The sequence below is a fragment of the Cygnus atratus genome, chromosome 5 (genome assembly GCF_013377495.2).
Source record: "Cygnus atratus isolate AKBS03 ecotype Queensland, Australia chromosome 5, CAtr_DNAZoo_HiC_assembly, whole genome shotgun sequence".
Lineage (NCBI taxonomy): Eukaryota > Metazoa > Chordata > Aves > Anseriformes > Anatidae > Cygnus > Cygnus atratus.
The window spans coordinates 37,258,532-37,278,193 of NC_066366.1; the positions used below are offsets into that span (position 1 = coordinate 37,258,532).

The 19,662-nt window shown below is 50.9% G+C and overlaps 1 protein-coding gene and 1 long non-coding RNA gene across 3 annotated transcripts in view; one reads left to right on the top strand and one right to left on the bottom strand.

The window, feature by feature from the left end:
• Positions 1-12,131, bottom strand: part of CD81 (CD81 molecule) — a 28,057-nt gene extending 15,926 nt beyond the window's left edge. The window contains exons 1-2 of the mRNA XM_035539542.2: positions 11,983-12,131; positions 2,299-2,413 (exon numbers count right to left, since the gene is read on the bottom strand). Coding sequence (XP_035395435.1) covers positions 2,299-2,413; positions 11,983-12,048 — 181 coding nt within the window. The 5' untranslated portion in view covers positions 12,049-12,131. The remainder of the gene's footprint in view (positions 1-2,298; positions 2,414-11,982) is intronic.
• LOC118244506 (uncharacterized) lies at positions 1,160-5,021 on the top strand. 2 transcript variants are annotated; one of them, XR_004777549.2, is made up of 3 exons: positions 1,160-1,427; positions 1,610-1,739; positions 4,522-5,021. It is a non-coding gene; the product is annotated as an uncharacterized LOC118244506 (long non-coding RNA). The 2 variants fall into 2 exon arrangements; XR_004777548.2 differs by having other exon boundaries at positions 1,160-1,739.
• Positions 12,132-19,662: the final 7,531 nt, after the last annotated feature.

A 19,662-nucleotide genomic window follows, 5' to 3' on the forward strand; every position in this document is an offset into this window, starting at 1 on the left:
CAGTGGCATGAGCTCCCCCGGCCAAATGGGGAATGCCATGAGCAGAGGCTGCAACAAGTGCTCAGGATCAGATGTCTCGTGAGCAATCCCCGGAAAAAGCCCTGCAAGCTCTGCAGCCGGGGCTGGGGAGCTGGTGGAGGAGAGGTGGCTGTGGTGGAAACCCGGGTTATTTCTGGGCAGAGGCGAAGCCCTGCAGCAGGCTAGAGGCAGATAAGCATCGCGCCTTGTGCCCCTGGCAGCTGCCTCGCTCCCCACATCCCCTTTCTCCTATTTCCCCATCGCTGTCCAAACCGGCATGCAACATTAATTATTTTTCCTCTCCCCCAACACACACGTGGGAGAAGCAGCCTTTACGAACCAGCTTTAACTGTTGTTTTTTTTTTGTTGGGGGGGAAAGGACATAGAGGAAAAACCAGGAGCCAGCAAAGTGCCGCCTCGCCCCTCCCTAAGTACAAAACCCCACTGTGCACGTTTGCCTCCTCGGAGGGTTTTATTGCTTCCTCCGTCCCACAGCACAGCCTGGCCGGCGTTAAAAGCCTCCCGACATATCCTGGGATGCACCAGGCACCAAAAAGCAGTTTGCAAGGGAAAAAAAAACAGCTCCAGAGGCCAGCCCTGGGCTTAAGAGAGAGGTTCCCGAAGCGGGAACATTGTGTGCATGTGGATGTTGGACAGCAGACAGAAAGAGGAGGGTGTGCGCCTCTTTGCAGGGAGTGTCAGTTGTCGGGGGGGGGGGGGGGGGGGTTGCGGGAAAAGGAAAAGAAAGGAAAAAAAGGAATCCCAGACTTCAGGCTCAAGAGGGCTGGCTAGAAGAGGCAGCAGCTGAAAGAAATGCTCTGCTATTATTACTGCATGGAAATTACAGCTGCCAGAAAGAATCTGGGCAGAGCTGTTGCTGAGTGTAACTTAAAAAAGACAGAAAGCCTCGGGGCTGGGATGTCCAACGCACCAGGAAGCCAGCGAGGTGGTGGGACTCATCCTGCTCCTGCAGTGCATTCCTCATTGCCATCTAAATAGCAACGGCCAAGGACGAAAACGAAACAAAAAAGAGTTGAAAAGCAAAGGACGCTCCCAGGTTTTGGGAGAAATGTGTTTTGGGACATATCAGTTTGGCCTCAGAAGGAAGGAGATGTTTGGACCAGTTCCTGGAAAGGAAGGAGTTTAACTTTTTTTTCTTTCTCTCTCTCTTTTTTTTTTTTTTTTTAAAAAAGTTTAAAACATACAAAGGGGAAATGCTCTAAATACAGCTCTGGGTATGAGGCAGGGGGGAGGAGGCAGCTGCCGTGCAAAACCCGCTGCTGCTTACAGCATGAGCAGCTGGGCAAAAGGGCTCTAGCATGCTGCTTGATGGGCAAGGAGAGCAAATTGCAGAGAAATCCTTCCAGGAAGGTAACTCCAGCTACAGGCAAGACAAGGACATTGGTTAGGTGGGTCCAGCTCTGCATGTTTCCTACACCTATATCCTCAAAGCTAGAAGGGGTTCTGTCTACCTGACTGACCCCACCAGCACCCTTTGGTGAGGAGTGGTTTTTGGCCTTCCTGCTCCTAAATATGTTAAAAAAAATCTTTTTAAAATAAATCTTTTCTCAGCAAGTAACTGGTCTTTCAGGCATAAGGGAACACCACTGCGCAGGACGGATGCTCCCCTCAACCCCATGGGGGAAAAGCACAGCATCGGGACCAATTTGCATTTGTGGAAAGGAAAAAGACTCAAACCTCCTCCTTCCCATGACATACAGGTATGTGCTCTCTGTGCCTCTTATCCAAGGAACTCAGGAGGGACTGGCCCTCACCCCTTCCTGGCTGCTCGCACCCTGAGTCCTGCCCCACAGCCTGCAAAAGCTACTCTCCCTTGCCCATCAGGGATCACTGGAAAATAGGGCAAAATATGGGTTTTATCTTCCTGCAAGCCAGCATGCTGTCAAATTAATAAAGATCACGCTCAACCATACCCAGACATTCCACCTTCCCCTCCTGGAGAACATGAGTCACGAACTCTCCAAGTTTTCCTTTCCACTGCCAGCCACTCCTTCAGCGATTTCATGTCCCGCTGGGAGAGGAAAGGAGACTCGCTTACAACAAGCCTCCCTGATCCCCAGTCACGCACCCTCTCCCCAGGAGAGACTGACAAAAGGCGCTACCCAGTGATGAAAGGAAGGTCCCCCTGCACTTTTAGCTGCCATAACTTCAGGTTCCACCTTTCAGGTACAGCTGGCATTTAATCAAGGCCTTGGTCCGCATAGTAGGGGAACATCGGGGAAGCGTTGGGTATTTTTAGTTCTGCTTTCTGCTACTCACCGACGTAGAAGGTGTTGGGGGCCTGCTTGTCCCCCAGCTGCAGGTAGAGGATGCTGGTGGTCTGCGTGTCATGGCGAAGCCACAGGGCCACTCCCAGGATGATCCCTCCGGCCAGCTGGGGAGAAAGCAGAGGGAGCACGCTTTACCCAGAGCCAAACCTCTCGTGCAGGAGCTTTGAGCCGTACGCCCCGTGACTCACACACCCTGCACAGCGTTAGGAGCAGCCCTCATCCCAAGCAGGTGCACAGTGCCTCCCAGCTCTTGCCCGTGGTTTCCTTTCTGGAGCTGTTTTATCACTCGGCTACCACGGAAGGCTCAGTCTCACCTCTGAAGCACAAGGTGTGCAACCCAGGGGATTTTTGACAGAAATCAGGATCAACCCTCATTACCCTCTGCTCCCAACAGGCTGTTACCACCTGATTTCATTTATCTGCGACGAACAAACAGGGTCGTGGGTTTTGTTTAAAAGCAAAACCAATACAACTAGCTATACCCGCAGGGATTTATAAACCAGTCCATCAAACTTGATGACAGACAGGGAAATGCCCGTCCTCAGCAGCATTTGGCAAAGGGACTTGTTCCTTTCCCCAGAAAGCTGGGGAAAAAAATAAAATTTGTACATTATGTTCAGGTAATGGAAAATGTTATGAATGGCTTCCTTAGTGTTTTCTCTTCTAGGGGAGAGGGCAGGGAATGGAAATGGGGGACAGGAGCAGGCTTCCAGCAGAACTCGCTGTGTTATCCCTGACATCCCTTTCATTTAAAACCATCAAAGAGAGGGGGGAAAAATAAAAACACAGGTTAAAAAAAAAAAAAGTGACTGAAATTCTTAAGGCTAAGAATTGCTGGACGCGTCTGCCCATGTGAGCATCCTAAATCCTTCAAGCCATTTGTTTTTAAAAAGAGCCCCCACATGAAATGGGAAGATAACTACTGAAAAGTACAGAAGCAGTTAAAAAAGTTTTTTGTAAGAGAGTCTGAGCAGGGTCAGGTGTGAGCATGAAGGTCACATTAAAAAAAAAATAAACAAAAAAACAAACAGATTTTGTTGAGCAAAAGTGCAAAGTCTCCAGCTGTGCAAGCCCAAGTGAACACATGTGGACTGGGATTTCAAAAAAGGCTCCCTGTGTTTGCCTAGCTCTGCTCCTCCTGAGGTCAATGTGCGTTTTTCTTCCTTGCTAACTTCTGCAAACCCCAACCAAGAGTTTTTTTTTTCCTTTTATTGGGGTGCCACAGGAGCTTGGGCGAGTGCACACCATCCATGCAAAATGCCCAGGGCAAGCTCACCTCGCAGCTCCCAGAGCAAAAAATCCCCACCAACCCCACCTGGCAATTTGGGAGGATGAGGAGGAGAGGTTCTGCCAGCCCTTCTCTCCTTTTGCCTCCGAAGTAATCACCCTTAATGCTCCTGCCCCAGCGACCGGTGCAACCTCCCCGCTTGCGGGCTCTGTCAGCCCTCTCGCACTCGGGGCAGCCCACGGTTCTCCCAGCCCTCGCAACAGAAAAAAAAAAGCCATGAAAGCCAGCCAGCACTCCAGCTCAGCTCCAAATAAGGCAGAAAGTTCCCCAAATCCAGCCTGGCACTGCTTGTTCATTGTTTAAGAACATAACGGAGCCCACGTCTGCTTCTCCTCTGGGAAGATGGGGAGGGTCCCCAAACTCATCAGTGCCCCCCTTAAGGATCTCGCTGTGGCTCCCAGGGGAAAAGAGATCCCAAAGAAAGATCTGGGATTCTTGTTGGGGGTGGGGAGAGCTGAAGAAAAGATCGCAGCCATCTGTGGTGTTTTGGTTTGTTTTCATTCCAAAAAATAAACAAAAAAACAAACCAACAAACCCAAAAAGCGATAGGTTCACGATAAGCTCAGTGCCATGCAGCATCCCTCCGCTCAGCTGGGGAAGGGTCTCACTGTAACACCGCAGTGTTTTTGGGAATCAGCACCACCAAGTGTGCACACTTGGACGGCAGCGCGTCAGGTGTGAAACAGCACACATCCCCTCACCGACATGTCCACCCTGTCCCCTGAATGCAGAGAGAAACTTGGCCATGCTGGGAATTCGGCAGGGAAGGAAACAAGACGGGGGGGAAGGAGAGCAAGGAAAGGAAAAAAAATTCACTGGATTGCCATAGAAACCCTGGCTTCCAGCAGAACAACTTCTTTTTTCATTAAAGAGAACAACCCAGAAAAAAAAGCTTTTTTTTTTTTTTTTTTTTTTTATAAACAGAGCACCAAGGACCTTCGGCTGGAAGTTTCAATCCAACAGCAGCTGCGTTTCTTAAGAGCAAACGACATTCACTTACTAATGAAAACAGGATTTAGGCTACACTGAGTAACTTTTTCCATGAAAACCATACATCCTTCCACCACCAGGCAGCACAGAATGTAACGAAGGCATTTTCCAAAGGAAAGAAAACAAGGAGAAAGCCTCGTCCCTTTGTCACGGTAACCCTGCCTTCTGCTTTTGTACTGCAATAGCATCTAGGGGCCCCAGTTTCTCTGGGGACTCTTCTGGTCTCCAAGTTGCATATCCTTATTTTCTAAGTGTCCCTTTTTTCCTCTAGGCACCTAGCACCCTGTGAAGGTTACCGAATTTCTCTTTGCTTGCCCAGCTCTTCAGAGCATGAGGTCTCAGAGGCTCATTGCAAACACATCTCACAGTCCTCAGTTTACATTTTTGGGGACTGCTTCCATGAGAGCAATAGTAAAAGCTGCAATTTCAGCAACGCCCATGCTGCATTATTCTCAGACATGCTTCCCACAACACCACCCCTCCAGCCTGCAATTCCCCTAACACGGATGGAGGGTCTCCCTCCTCCCTGTACTTGAGCTTCCCTCCACCTTTAATTTAAAAATAAAAATTAAAATTCCCATGGGCACATCCCTAAAACCCCCAAAGAAAACAACCCCCAAGGGCAAATGACACCTCTTCCACCTCCCCTGCCCCTTTGCAAACCCACAGCAAGCTGACCCTGGGATTCACACCCAAAGGGCACAGTGTGCTAGCACAGAAGAGGTGGCGCAGCAGGCTCTGCTGTTTCCTCCTTACTGCTCTTTTCCAGCTTCCCGAGATTTATTGCTTCTTCCCCAGACAGCCAGGCTTTTCCAGCTGGATCCTGCCTGCCCAGGGCATGTGCAAGACTTGTTGGCAGCCAGCACAGGACGGCGGGGAGGAGAGCAGCCCCCCGAGAGGTGCAATCCATGGGATGGGGCATCACCGGTAGAGCACCATAATAAGGATGCAACACCACGTGCAGTGATAACTCCTCTTTCACAGCTCAGTCACACCTCCTCTAGAAATTCCCATGATTTAGGGGTGCAAGGAGTATCCCTCTTCTCCCCTTGAACGTAGGGCACCCCATAGCCGAGATGACCCCGCTTCTGCCCACTGCCCCCCAGACGCTCGCGTATGCCAGGATGTGCATCACCCCTCGGTCCCTTCCGCTGCCGCCACCGCCCCTTTTCCTCCTGCTCCCTTCCCTCCGCCTCCCCCCAAACCAGGCTTCCTGGCAGGGAGGAGGAAGAGGAGGAGGAAGCAGCTCTGGCTGCAGCTATAGTGTGCCTTGACCGACGCGCAGCAGACATCCTGCAGCCAAACCCCGAGGAAGAGAAGGGAAGTCCAGGTGCTGGCAGTTTCACAATGCTGTATTTTTAGCAGCACGGCTTCCCGTGGACACGGCCTGTCCTCCCGCTGGGACGCCGCTTTCCTTGCCCCTCCGTCACCGCCAGCATCAGGGCGCACAGCAAAAACAGAAGGAGTTTTTGCAGCAATGCTGCCTTCATCCCTCTTGCACAGCCCGGGCAGGCTGCGTATTGCTTGCAGACAGACTCACCACAGTGACCTCAAACCACCTCCCAGAGTGGAGAAACAAAGCACCGACATCACCAAGCCCATGTTTTGGGGTGTTTTAAGATTTGGGTCAAAGATTAGAGATGTTAAGTTTTCCTGCTTGTAGCAGCTTCCCTGAGCCACTGAGCACCGGCACCACGCGGCTCCTCTCCAACACAAGCTGCGAAGTGGCCGAGATGATGCAAAACCAGAGGTCCCCCCTCTTTGGGTGCTGGGAACTGGGGAACGGAAGGATGAAGCAGCTTGCCAAGGCTGAAGCGTCTCATCGCACAAGCAGCCAGGAATTAATTGCTAAATTGGGGTTGAACGTTTTGCTCCCAGCTCTTACTGGGCTCTAGATGGAAAAGCAGATATCATATTATCCAGTATGTGCAGCATAAATAACGAAGAATCATTTTGTAGCTGCATCTTATGCATCCAGCGTGAGCGGAAGCAAAAAGTAAAGGAGACAGATTCATAAATTAATGAAACTCCATCTCTGGAAGAGGCAATCCACACGTGCACACAGCCTGCCAAGACGTGCACTAGGACCTTGCAGGTTTTGCAGCAATACTTAGATGGATCCAGGGCCCAGAGCAGAGCATGTTTGCAGCAGGGCACAGGCATAGATGCAGGCTGTGGACGGGCACCGCCAAGCTGGCATACCTGCCCCGCACCTCGCTCCCCACAGAGCAGAAGCCAAATTTCTCAGCTAAGGTGAAGAGATTCACCCATGGAAGTGCTTAAGGAGCTCGGGGCTCAGTATCCCCTGTGCTAAGAGCTGAATGCCAAAAGCTAAGGGCAGCCTGCAGGAACGTGGGTTTGATGCTGCCGTGGTCCTCATGTTGAGATAGCAGAACCATCCATTAAGGATACGAGTGCTGTGGATCACGCTGAGTTTACTGAGTGCTGCTCAGTGACATGAAGGATGGGGTGACCATGGGATGAGCAGGAGCACCAACCCATCAGACTCATGCAAAGATTTTGGGGGGATGAAAGCAGGGTAAGTGACTTAAATCAGACAAATTCAGGTGCAGTTGGGCTGAAGACGGTCACAAAATGTAAAAACTTCATTGTCAAACTCAACACAGGTACTCGCAAGCCACAACAACACTTTTCTCGGAAAGGGCAGATGAGACCTTTCTGCTGTCTTCTGCAACTGTGACATTTGATGACTGGCAAAGATCAGGCCACAATGTAGAAAACACGCAGGCAAAGCCTGTCCAGAAACAGAGGCAAAAATGAGGCAGAAAGCCCCATTTTCTACACGCAGGGCTAGGAAGGCACCATTGCGCCCACACTCTGCTTTGAGAGCGGCTCAGCCATGGCCACCTTCCAGCAGTGGCTATTAATACAGCCACGGAGCAGGGCTAAATCCTCTACTGGTGCCTATAGTTACCAGCCCAACAAAACTGCACGGCTCCTCAAAACAAGCTGGAAGAAATGCTCCTGGAGGAGAGGCAGGCAGGGTGCCAAATAAAGCCTGAGGAGGAAGAAGAAGAGGAGGAAGAGAGCGGGAACCCGGTGTCCAATGCACCAGCAGGGTGCTCAGACCACGGGATGCTCTTCAACCACCTCAGCCAGAAGCAGCCCTACACATCGGCATCTACCAGCAAGGGTTAAGTGCCCTGGTGGAAAAGAAAAACAATTTCAGATACCGCTTTAAAATTAATTTGGCCACACACACAAGTGTTTAACTACAAGAGTAATACAACTGCTTTCCCTTTTTAATAACACAGTGAAAGGCGCTTGCACAGCGCCTTTCATCACAGGATCAAAGTGTTTCTGAAGGCGCAGTGCGTGCCCTCATGCTCTTGCACAGGTGAGCGTTAGGTGGCTGGCAGAAGAACCACCCCAGGAAGACAGAATAACCCCCTCAGCTGCCAGAGATGCTGCCTCCTGGTGATTTCAGTGCAGCTCATGCAATGAAGTCAGGTATTTCTGATGACAGAGCACCAGTCTCTTTGAAAGACCCGGTTAACTAAGCTTCGGCACGCAGAGGTTTCGCAGGTGATGGTAGGGCTGCGTTCACTTGATAGTGAGCCCAGAAACACATCCCAGGGAGACACCAGCAGGAAAGCCTGGATCCGGGTCCTGAGCCTCCACACACTAAGAAAACATTTCCCTTACCCTACAAAGAGAGGCATTAAATATCTGCGTTCCAAGGCACGTAGAGATACGCTGGGCTGTGTGTTGCCCAACCGCACCAAACCCCAAGTCACTGCAAGGAGATGCTGGAAAAGCACCATGCCCTTGGCGTTTGCAACACCATGTGCAATTCCCAGGGAGACCGAGAATCAAAACAAAAACCCCCGCTCCACACTGGAAAAGCCTGTGACACACTATGACTAATACAACTGAAGCAGTTTCCACCACAGGCATGCATGTGGGGCTGCAGCCTAAACAGAAGTTGAGCTGTTGTTACGAATCTGCCGAGTTACTTCTGAGCAGTGCTTCAGAGCGCTGCACATCACACTAACCGCCAGCTCTTCCGCCTCATTTCCGTCACCTCGTTTAAACTCGTGGCAGCAGCACCCACTGCCCTCCTCGGCGCACCCAGGCGGTGAGGTCACCCCCCTGGGGGCAGAACTGTCACCCTGGAACCGCCACCACCACCCAGAGAGGAGGAAGTGTGGGCTTACCGCCTCCCCCCGATGCCATCCCTCAACGCCAAAGCCAGATACCTTTGTGCACGCCGTGCAGACTCCAGAGGATGACCAACAGATTTTTCCAGAGTTGCACAAGATGAGAAAATACCTGTTCCTCCAACCCTTCTCACAATGCGTTCCTTTGAGATCCTCGCTCTCAGGACAGTGGTTTTTCACTTTCGTGTTCCCTCTGCTCTTCTCTTTCGCACCCTACCCATACCACAGACAACACAAGCAAGAGAAAATAGTTGCGCATTGCCTGGAAAATGGCATTAGGACCGAGCTCTTTTAATTAGACGCCTCCGTGGCACAGCAGCCAGCGCTGCTCCAGACCTGGAAGGCTGCCACTGGCCGAATTAGCTAATGGGCTGGGCGAGCCTTCTCAAGGCAAGCCAATTTCTCCTTGGTTATGTTTAATTACATTTTAAAATAGCCATCTGGCTTCCTTCAGCCTCTCCGGGGATGCTTCGCCACAGTGGTCAGTCCAGCCAGGCTCTGTGGGCTTCAACTCACTTCGGTGGGCAGCTGAAGCCCAGCCGTCTGTGCAGCTGCTGCCAAGAGTGCGGTGGAGAAAGGGCTCTGCCCCACCACACGCCCTGCCCCTGCCAGCTCCAGGCTGAAGAATGAGACAGGACCACCTGGTCCACCAGCGAAACCCCAAGACCTGCATTTGGCAGCTTGCTCCCGAGCCACACCCAGAAAACCTTTATCCCTCAAAGTATCCCAAACCCAGTGCTTAAATCAGCTGTGCAAGGAAAACCAGAAGCACAGTTCAAGTTTTTTTTTGTTGTTGTTGTTTTTTTCCCTGAAACCAAGGTTTCAGGGCAAGTTTGCAGTGCACGAAACCTTTTCCCTTATCAGCTCTGTGTTTTGCTAACCGGGTGAGGCGCCTCAGGTGCTGCCCTTGGCCTCCTCCACAGCTTCAGTCCAAGCGATGCCGCCACAAAAGACACAGGCACCAAGCTCCACCAGGAGCCTGGCCACGGGCCCAAAGGGCTCTACCAAAGAGCTGGAGGTGCAGTGGGGCTTCCGAAAGCTTTACAGAGCTTTGGGCAGCCTACCAAGCCTCGCGTCTCTCAATGGTATGCATGCTCCTTGAGAGTCACCACGGCACAGCTGCTTGCCCCTTCCAGGGGACAACCAAGCCCAACCTGGCTGCTTCTTCCCAAAACACACGCACGAGGGAAAAACAACACAAAAAATAGAAAAATCCCAGGAAGGCAGGCTGCTGAGGTGCCCCTGGGAGCTGGCGCTGGGGCAGCCTTTTCCTTTTCAACACAGTGGCTTTGTTCAGCTGCCCCCCCCCACCCCATGCTGCCAGGGGGAGGAAGCCGGGGGATGTTGGTTTATTTACACTCCAGCAAGACAACAGGGCCACTTCAGTAAGTTATCAGAGTTTCTTTCTCATTTGTTAACACAGCGAAGGTTTAGAATTGCTTCCTTTCTTCCTCCCGAAGCCAGCTGCCTTTTAGCGAGCGGCGAAGCCCCTGCGCCTGCCAAACTTCTGGCTCTGCCTCGTGCTTGTTTTCGCCAGCAGCGCCCAACCTTGATTCAGCGCCGAGCAAACGATAAGCAAATGAGCGTGAGGAGCCCGGCAGCCCTTGCATACCAAGCAGCTGCTTGCACAAAATCCCGCATCTCATGCCTCCCTTCGGCTTAGGGCTTGCCCCAGGGCTGGGATACCTGCACTGCCACCCTGCAGAAAGCCTGAGCACCCTGCACGGGGGATGTCGGTGTTGCTCCTGACCTTACAATGCCAGTTCTCATAGGGTCTTGATGCCACGGTGGTGACCAAAGCATCCCCCCCTCAGGCGGGGTGCAAGACGCTACCCCGTGAATTCTGCTTAAAACCAGAAGGGTCTGCAAGCCATCAGACCTGTTGTTCACCCACTGTTGAGCCTGGCAGTGAGCATTGTTAGCGCTAACGAAGCCCAGGCTCGCCATCTGCACGGGAGGCAGCCTGAGGGAGCCAGCTGCTGGCAAGTGAGCACTGGGGCAGCATTTCGGGGAGCTGGCAGGTTGCAGCAGAAGCCATAAGGGGGAACGAAAACAGGAAGGAAGCAAAACGCTGATTTAATAAAAGGTAAGTTGTACGGTAAACCGCATGCAAAGGCCTCCTGCACCTCTCCTGCCCCCCGAAAGACCCTTCCTCCCTTGCATCCACGCTTGAGCAGCAAGAATGGCAGGAAACGAGGCGCAGAAGGGATGAAAAAGCCCCCGGATAAGCGCCGTAAGGCGGCAGGAACGACATGGGCAGGCATTTCGGGGAGGGGGCTGCCAGGCTCCATCCTGCAGGAGGAGGAAGAGGTTAAAAGCAGGCCGGTCCTGCAGGCATTCTGCAGCTGGCAGAGCATCGGGTACCAATTAACGCCACTGCCATCACCGCTCCCCTCAGTCAGCGCTACCCCGCGAGGAGAAAGACGAAGCAGAGCCTGAATTCGGACCGGATTTGAGACGCGGCAGAAAAAACCGAGGCTGCTGACCCAGAATTGGGAAAGACTGGGCAGAAATCCACTGACGGCGACCTTCCTCCCACGCGGGAGACCCCACTGCCACCACTGTGCCCAGGTCCAGCCACCCCTGGGGAGGAATTATTCCTTGGGAACTTTCCCAAGGAAGCAAGCCTTCCCACCATGGGAAACAGCTGCAGACCCACATAACTTCCTGGGAGGCATCGCCCAGCTCCAACCGAACGCGGGGTATCGAGGGGCAGCGGCAGCCCCAGCCACCCCTATTTTTAAGCCCCTTCTCCCCTCTAGCACCTCCTGGGCAGGGGGCTCACCCCATCCACCCCTGGGCAGTGGAAGGGAACCCCACTGGAACAACAGGGGGTCTGGGGGAGGAAATGCCCCCCAGCCTCCTGCTGAGAAGGGTGCATGTAAATATATAAACATATACGAATGCCATATAAGTGTGGAGATGTGGGTATATATATATATAAATGCCATCTAGGTGTAGATGTAGATGCACACAAATAAATAAATATATCTAGATGTATTTGCACGCATTAAAAAAAAAAAAAAAGTATAAATGCGGTCCCCGCACTTCTCCCCCCCCCCCCCCCCCAAAAAAAAAAAAAACACAAAAAAACAATACCACGCAGGTCTTCGCACGGGGGGGAGGGAGGAGTGGAAAAAACCCGGCTAAAAGCAGACGAGCCGCGCCGCAGCCCCCTTGGCAGACGCCCCCCCCCCCCCCCGGCGGGGCTCACCCAGAAGATGAAGTTGAAGACGAAGAGGAGGTATTTGATGCACTTGGTGCAGCCCTCCACCCCCATGGCGGCTCCTGCGGCGGCGGCTCGCTCTCTGCGGCCGGGCTGGGGCGGCGGCGGCGGCGCGGCGGGGAGAGCCCGCCCCCATACCGCCCCCTGCCTTCCTCCTCCTGCTCCTCCTCCTCATCCTTCTTCCCCGGTTAGCAGGGGGGCCGCCTCTCGCTTCCCTCCACCACTTTTTTTTTTCCCCCTAATGGTTTCACTACCTGTTTTTCCCCAATGCTTTTTCCTTTTTTATTTTTTTTCATCCCCTCTACATTAAAACTCATCTTCCCAAGCCTTGCGTGAAAAAATTGCCCCCAGTTCATCAGCCGACTGATCTGCTCAGTTGCTGACCATCTGGGGGGGGCCCAGGGCTCGCCACCCAAGGGATTTGGGGCACACATTGACATTTTGGCTCTGCCTCACCCAGCGGCTTAGCGATTTCTGTTAAAAACCATAAAGTTGTGCACCAGAAGCGTGCTGAAATTTACCAGTCTTTGGGCCCATCTGTGCATCCCCAGAAATGCAGCTTGCTCTCTCCCCGTGTTGTGCTTGCAGCAGGTGTGGCTGTTTCCTTTGGGGCCAGGATACCAATCTCCCCAAAACAGAACATAAGATGACTTCTGATAAAAGTCGGGACTTTACCATGCTAAATATTTCATAGAAAAAGAGTAGAAATGGGTTTTTGTGCCTTCAGATGCTCAGAGAAACACCTGTCTGCCTTAGTGGATTTCTCAGCCAAAGGATGAGGCAACCCAGCTCAGCAGGTGATTGCAGCATTGGGCATGGAAAAATGCCCGGTTTCTGCCCGGGCACTTTCCTGTAGCAGAAGCATTTCAGAGAACAGCTTCTGAGCCTAAAACGTGCAGCCTCAGAGCGTGTGCTGCCTGTTGGTGGGGTCTGAGCACACCCCCTCAACAGGGTTTGACCTGATAGCTAAGCACATGTGTCCTACACATGCATGCTGAAAATTAAGTCAATTTGTTCCAAAACTGTCCCATTGCCCTGGTGGATGATTTGGCTGGGACACCCTTCTGAACCCCTCCAGACCAGCTACGGCACTTGGTGGAGGTGGGGACCAGGGGTGAACAGAAGCTGGCCTGGTTCCCCCATTACTGATGCTGAATATGTCCCCCGTTGTGAGCTGGACTCATAAACCCTTTGTCTCTCAACCCTATTCACTCATGGGGCCTAACCAACGAAGCCAGAGGCTCACAAGGCACGTAGCTGCTAGCCCAGATTATCAGAGTAATCCATCAGGTGGTGGCAATAGCCCTAATCCCATGCAGCTCCTGCCCGTTGATCCAAAGGATAAGTCGCTCCCTCGCTACAGCACAGGACCCCAACACATCTTTTTTTTTTCTGCCCAAACCATGAACTTTTCCCAAAACAAACATGGAGTTTGTGGCAGGGAGAGGAAGGAGCTGGCTGCAGACCGATAAGGCCTTTGGTGGCAGCACACTGAGCACCGGAGGTTATAAAGGAAAAAAAAGATGCTCAAATCATGCCTGGGTGCTGGAGAGCTGGCAGCCGCAGCTGCAATCACTGCCACAAAGTTGGCGTTGAAGCTTCCCTCAGGGAGCTTGGGTTTCCTGGAGGGCGTGGGGGTGTCACCGTTGCTTTTCTTTTCTTGCTTTCTTCCTTTTATTTTTTTCATACGGAAAGTGGCAAACAACGAACAAAACTTCTCATGCACTCCAAAAATTGTATTAATGAACAATTTGGCTCAGAGCTAAGGCAGTCCTGTTTCTGGGATGCTTGTAGGCCTGAGCCATGTGCTTCCCCTGGCTCAGGCTGGAGGTTCACAGCCCCCATCTCCTACATCGCGCAGCTCCGGGCTGACGCCCACTGCATCCAAGCCTGGCTGCCCCAGCAAAGTCCCCTCCATAACTCACCAGTGGGAAAGAATTTCAACCTTTGTCCACATATTCCTTTTTTTTTTTTTCCCCCAAACAGCTCAGCAACAAAACCACAGAGATGGCACAGCACCAAGATAACAGAGTGTTTCCCCAGATTGTATGTCGGTTCAGATGTTGCATATTCCTCGTGCCATACTGCTGGACCTACAGACCTTAAATTACCAGAATGTATTTCCAAGTTTCCCAGCAATGTTACCAGCTCTTTATAAAGAGGCTGTTATGAAAGTAAAACTAATTTGCACGGTAAGGGCACACGGGTGCATGCGTCACACACGGGTAAGGAGTGCAGGTGCTGCGGCTCAGGCTGGGGATTTCCCTCTCTTGGAGGAGGGTTAAGGTCAGGCTTTCTGCAGGGCACTACGCTAACACAGATTTGTTTACCCGAAAGGCAAGCCTGTGAAGCAGCTACCTAACTTACAAAGACTGGGGAAAGCTTAAAATCAGGGCCTAAAAAGAGGTGAAGAAGAAAAACAGGCCTGAAAGACCAAAAAACCCCGCCCCTTCCCCCAAGAGTGGCCATTTAAATGTGCTTTCACAATTGCATTTTGGAGCAGAGTAAAGCAGCAGAGACTGGAGATGCTTGCGGTGTTTTTCCTCCATCTGCTGGGCTTTTTTTTTCCCTCTCCCCTCTTTTTGACACTGTTTCTAAAAGTCAGTGTCAAGTTTGTGGGTTTCAGCACAGCCGACACCTACGGTGTGACTCACCAGGGCCCATTAAAGCAAGGGCATGGCTGAGCTGCCTCCCAGCCCTTACCACGAGGATGCCAGGAGTCCTGTCCCTGTGTCTCCTAGCCAGCTTCTCCAGGGGAGATGCCCAGCAGCTCTTTGAGCAGCTCTGTGTTAGAAAAACCCCGGTTGTGCTTTCCAAAAAGCAGCGGTGGCCTTTGGTTACAAGAAGAGTGACGGTAAAGATGGTCGGGTATCACCTCCCCACCTTGTACACATGGCTAGAAAGCCTGCTATCAGGGCATGAAATAATTAACAGCAATGCTAGCTCTACACACATCACACTGAGGACCTGCCCAGGGCCAGCAGGAGATGTGGGGGAGCAGATGGGAGTCCCTCATCCTCCGGGGACCAAGGGGTCCCCAGCCACGCAGTGTGCTAGGCACGTGGGGTGGATGAGCTCTTGGCATAAGTACCTGGCAGTCCTCCCTCTGCCCTCCTCCAGCACAAAGATGATGGAAAAAGGTCTAGCTATACACCATGGAGATAAAATACGTGCTGTTTTATGAGGTATCCTGGTTAGCTGTTAATCACTGCCTCTTATTTTCTGTGCCAAGTATGAAAGAAATAGCCCACGTTTCCAATTTAGCTGCCATGCTGGAAAAAAAAAAAAACAAAAACAAAAACAAAAACAAAAAAAGTAGCATCACCAAAAGTCTTTAAGTAGAGATGCATGCAAAGAAATTGTACTGCACAGAAATTCACCCCACAGGAGGCTAATAGTCCCACATAACATGTGGATGACTGCTTAGGCTAATAGTCCTAGTAACATCAGGATGACTTCCTAGGCAGCCAGCAATCCTGTTTTTCCAAGGTGCTAAGGGCAGGCAGCCTGGTCTGCAGTGACAGGGAGCTCTGTCATCTCAGGGAGTTCCCCTCTAGTGACATTTAGCTGTAGGTCATTATCCGGTTTCTGGGTAGTGGGAGATCATTTGGGGAAACAGCAGAGCTCGCCCTGGAGGTGAAAGCAAATAGCAAGGGAGATGACTTGCTTCCTATTTTTTTTAATCTGCTTTCCCAGCCAAGGAGCAGAAGGCCAAGGGTGCACAGCACCAGGGATGCAGCCAGCACTTATATTTTCAGCAGAAAAAATAAATAACGTCAAGAATCTCACCCACGCAGCTAAAGAGTCATCTCCAGGAAATCTTTTTGGGGATATCCTGGTGCCTGCTCATCTGAAGGCAAACTGGAAAATTCCTGATCTGCAAATTCAGCCCAAGCCCCACGGCAGCAGGAGGGGGGTTATGTTTTGGGCAGGGGACGAGGCAAGCAGAAACCTGTAGCTGTGCCTGAAGTTTCTGTTTCTAATAAACTCAACAAACAGTGCCAGTCCATGAAGGCTGTCTCTCTGCTGTCTTTAAATATTTACATCAACGTGTCTGTGGCAATGGTCAGGTTATACAAAGAGGAGGAGGTGCTGGGGAAGCTCCTGGTGCTGCCGGCTGTCAGGGCTGGTTCTGATGCAGGTGGAAGAGCTGTTTCCAGAAGGCACCAGTGGTGAACAAGAGAGAGAAAGCAAACCCAAGCGGGTTTCCCAACCCAGCACAGACATTTCCTCTTCTTTCCCAGCATGTCCGAGAGGGCTGAGCTGGGCTTTGCTGCGAGACGTGATGCAGGAGAGTGAGAGCCCAGCCCAGCAGCACAGCGCGGGGAGCTGCTGTTGTGTCATCAATGTATAATTCATTAGCAGGTGAATAAAGGCTGGAATAGCTTGTTGCTGATGTAACGCGGCTAAAAAGAAAATGAATGTGTCTGCCAGCAAGCTGGTGCGCTTCAGGGTTAGACGACAGCGGTGTTTAGTGATGCTAAGAGCAAGGGGGGGGATTTGCCTTAGAAGGGTGCACACAAACTAAGGGAAGGCTACAGCCAGAGCCTGGGCAGAGCCCTCCTGCTAAATAAGTTTAGCAGAAATAGAGCTGCTTAGAAACACTGTTTTGCCTTGGCAGGAGATGGCTTCCTTACCACCCAAACTGCAGAGAAGTCCACCCAGGTTTGCAGATTATAAGGCTTCAGAAGGATTTGCTCAGCAGTATAGCTTGCTCTGGGCACAAATCAGGGTTGTACAACAAAGGGAAAGTTTCATTTTGGTGCAAACTGATGCTGTCAATAGGGCAGCTCATATATATAGAGGCCAGACTGCCATTGCTCAGCTGACAATAGTAGAACTAATTGCTGGAGCTTAATTGGCAATTAATTGAAGCACAATTCAACAGTTAACTTTGCACCTCTGTTCTCCTGTTAACTTTATTATTTGTTTGTTTATTTATGTATTCATTTTGCATCACCTATGCCTAGATAACCAGGGATTTCTCTCCTATTGCAGTCTGAGCACTGCGGTGTGTACCACAACCAGGTTCCCCTCGTGTCAGCCCCAGGAAGGCTCACGGGGCCTGCAGGTGTTTTGGTTGCAGGGTTTGCATCCCTGCTGTTCAGCTCCATGCTTTATCCTGACAAAACCACTCTCTCGCTCTGCTCAGCACCGGGTAAATCTCTGCAGCACTTACAAATTGCTTCCTGGGGTTTTGCTTTCCTTGTGCAAGAGCTGTAATTTTGCCCATAGCAAGCAGCAAATTCGGGACTTGTAAGTGCAAGCACACTGACTGCAGGGCAGAGAGTGTTTTTTTTTTTCTCTTGCTGTTGGTGCAGCTATTACAAAACCTTTGACACCTGCCTTCCTCACAGCTTCCACCAAAGCATTCCTGGATGGTGCCATTTTTCCAGCTGTGAACAAAATGATAATGCTGCACTTCCGTGCAATAAGTTTTGACCACAATTTCTAAAAACAAGGAATTGAAGGTGTCTGCTTTCCTGCTCCTTGGTCTCCCTTCCTATCCCTCATCCCATGCTAGGGATGTCCAAGTGGGTACTTCTACCCCCGGGACAAGAAATTGCACACTTGCAGTCTGTGTCTCATTGGGCAGAACTGACTGCTCTCTAGGCACTTACTTCCCTTGTGCAATGGCTCAGTGCTTGTCATGTTCTCCTCCCTGCTGCCACCATGGCAGAAGTCATTACAGAGGTGTGGAAGCAGCAGTGATGTTCATTCACACCTTCAGGCAAGTGCTGGCCACTTGCTGCTCCTCCTGATGAAGTTTTGGGGAAGGGGATACTGCAGCCTTTCAGGCTTCTTTATCATGCATGCGCTTCTCCCATCCATAATCATCCCTTCACATTAAAAATGGGCCTGGAGTGGGCTGTTAGTGGTCACGGTGGTAAAGTTTTAACAGAGATCTTTCCTACTAGGCTTTAGAGTTGATGAGGTAGCCCCTCCTGGTAAAACTGCATTATTTGCTCAATCCCCTGTTTTTGTTTTTTTGGTTTGTTTTTTGTACAACAGAACTCCATCAGCTGTCCAGCCAGCAGAGAGCAGTGGACAAGGCCTGACTACCTGGAATTTAAAAGAGAAGCAAAGGCCAAAATAAAACCAAGAACCTTTCTGCCAGGTGGCAAGGGAAACCTTAGCAAGTTCTTTTATAGAAATACCTTGCTCTTTCCTTATTGCCTCAATATGTCCTTAGGCTTTTTTCCTTGCCAATGCTTGCATTACTCCAGAGGTGGCTGAGGGGCAGATGAGGATGGTGACAAACACCAGAGGATGGGTGGTTCTGCCAGGCAGGTTCCTTGTGGAGGAACAACATGGTCATCTCCACCTTCAGTGCTAAGGCAAGTGCCAGCTGCACAGGGAATATCTCCTCCGAGCACTGAAAGACTTACTGACAGCAGCCCATTATACAACTGAGCACAACTGTATGCTTCATGCCGAAAAATAGAAGGAATGACAGCCTTCTGCAAGAATTTCCTTTTTATTGAAGCAAGCAGGAGTCACGTGAGCTGCCAGCTGGCCTGAGGAATGACAGCAGCAGTAACCTGGACAATAAGAGCCAGAGCTCACAATGGAGATTGTCTCTCTCTGGAGAGCGATGCACTTCAGAAAACATATTGTATATACACATGCATGTATCTGAATCGCTTCCCACTGCTAGCAAGTGGCTACATTTGCACGTGCAGCTGCTAGGCGAAGCATATTACCTCTAAATCCCTGCTAGACCGAGGCGTGTTGGTGGCTGTCAGGAGGTAGCTGGTGATACTCTGGATCACTTTGAACTTGATCCTGCTTCCAAAGTCAGCGGTGAAGCTCCTCTCATGCCAAGGGAGCGGGATTAGGAGCGACAGCTCTCCTCCCTCAACGCCTTTCCTTCCACTGCAAGATATTTGCAACCATGCTAGAAGGCTAACCAGGCGAGGGAAGATGCTGTAAACTGTACTGCTGTTTTCACGGGTGTAGCAGTCCTGAATATCAGCATGGGGCTTTCCTCTTTTATCTCATTGAGATTATCTCATTTTATTCAATCAAGACAATCCCAATTGCCACTTACTCTTTTTTTGTGGCTAAAAGCCACAATGAAGGAGAGGGCTGAAAGCTGGTATTTGTTCAAACAGACATATTCCATAGCCACAGTTCACAGCAGATTTTCCAGCTACATCTATTGCAGTGATGGTTTTCAGCTCAGAAGCAGCTCTGTCTCCTTGCAATGAGGGCAAAGCACACCGGGAAGCCATCATTTTAGCAAGACTGAGAAGCTGAGATCTTCAGCTGGTTGAGGCTTTTCAAATTTCTGCTTATTGTTGATAAGGAGATGTAAAGAGGAAGTGGACATTGTCTTGTTTGACCTGGCTGGGGATCAGTCCGCTTCTCTCAGATTTAAACACGAGCCCTGTATATGTTTAATATCAAAGCCTTTTTGTATTGCACAGCAGTGTGGTAGGTCATTGAAGCTAGAGAAACACAAAGTTAAGGCAGTGTGGTTGAATGTGCTGGTATGAAATCAGCGCAGCACCTAGGAGGTTGACCAAATCCTAACAATTTTAAAAATGATGCATATCGCATCAAAAAGGGGAGTAACAGAGGGATGTGTCCTTATTCTGGCTGGTTGTTTCAAAACACAGGCACTACTTCCCCCCCCAGTTTCCACCCCGAGCTCCAACAATACTT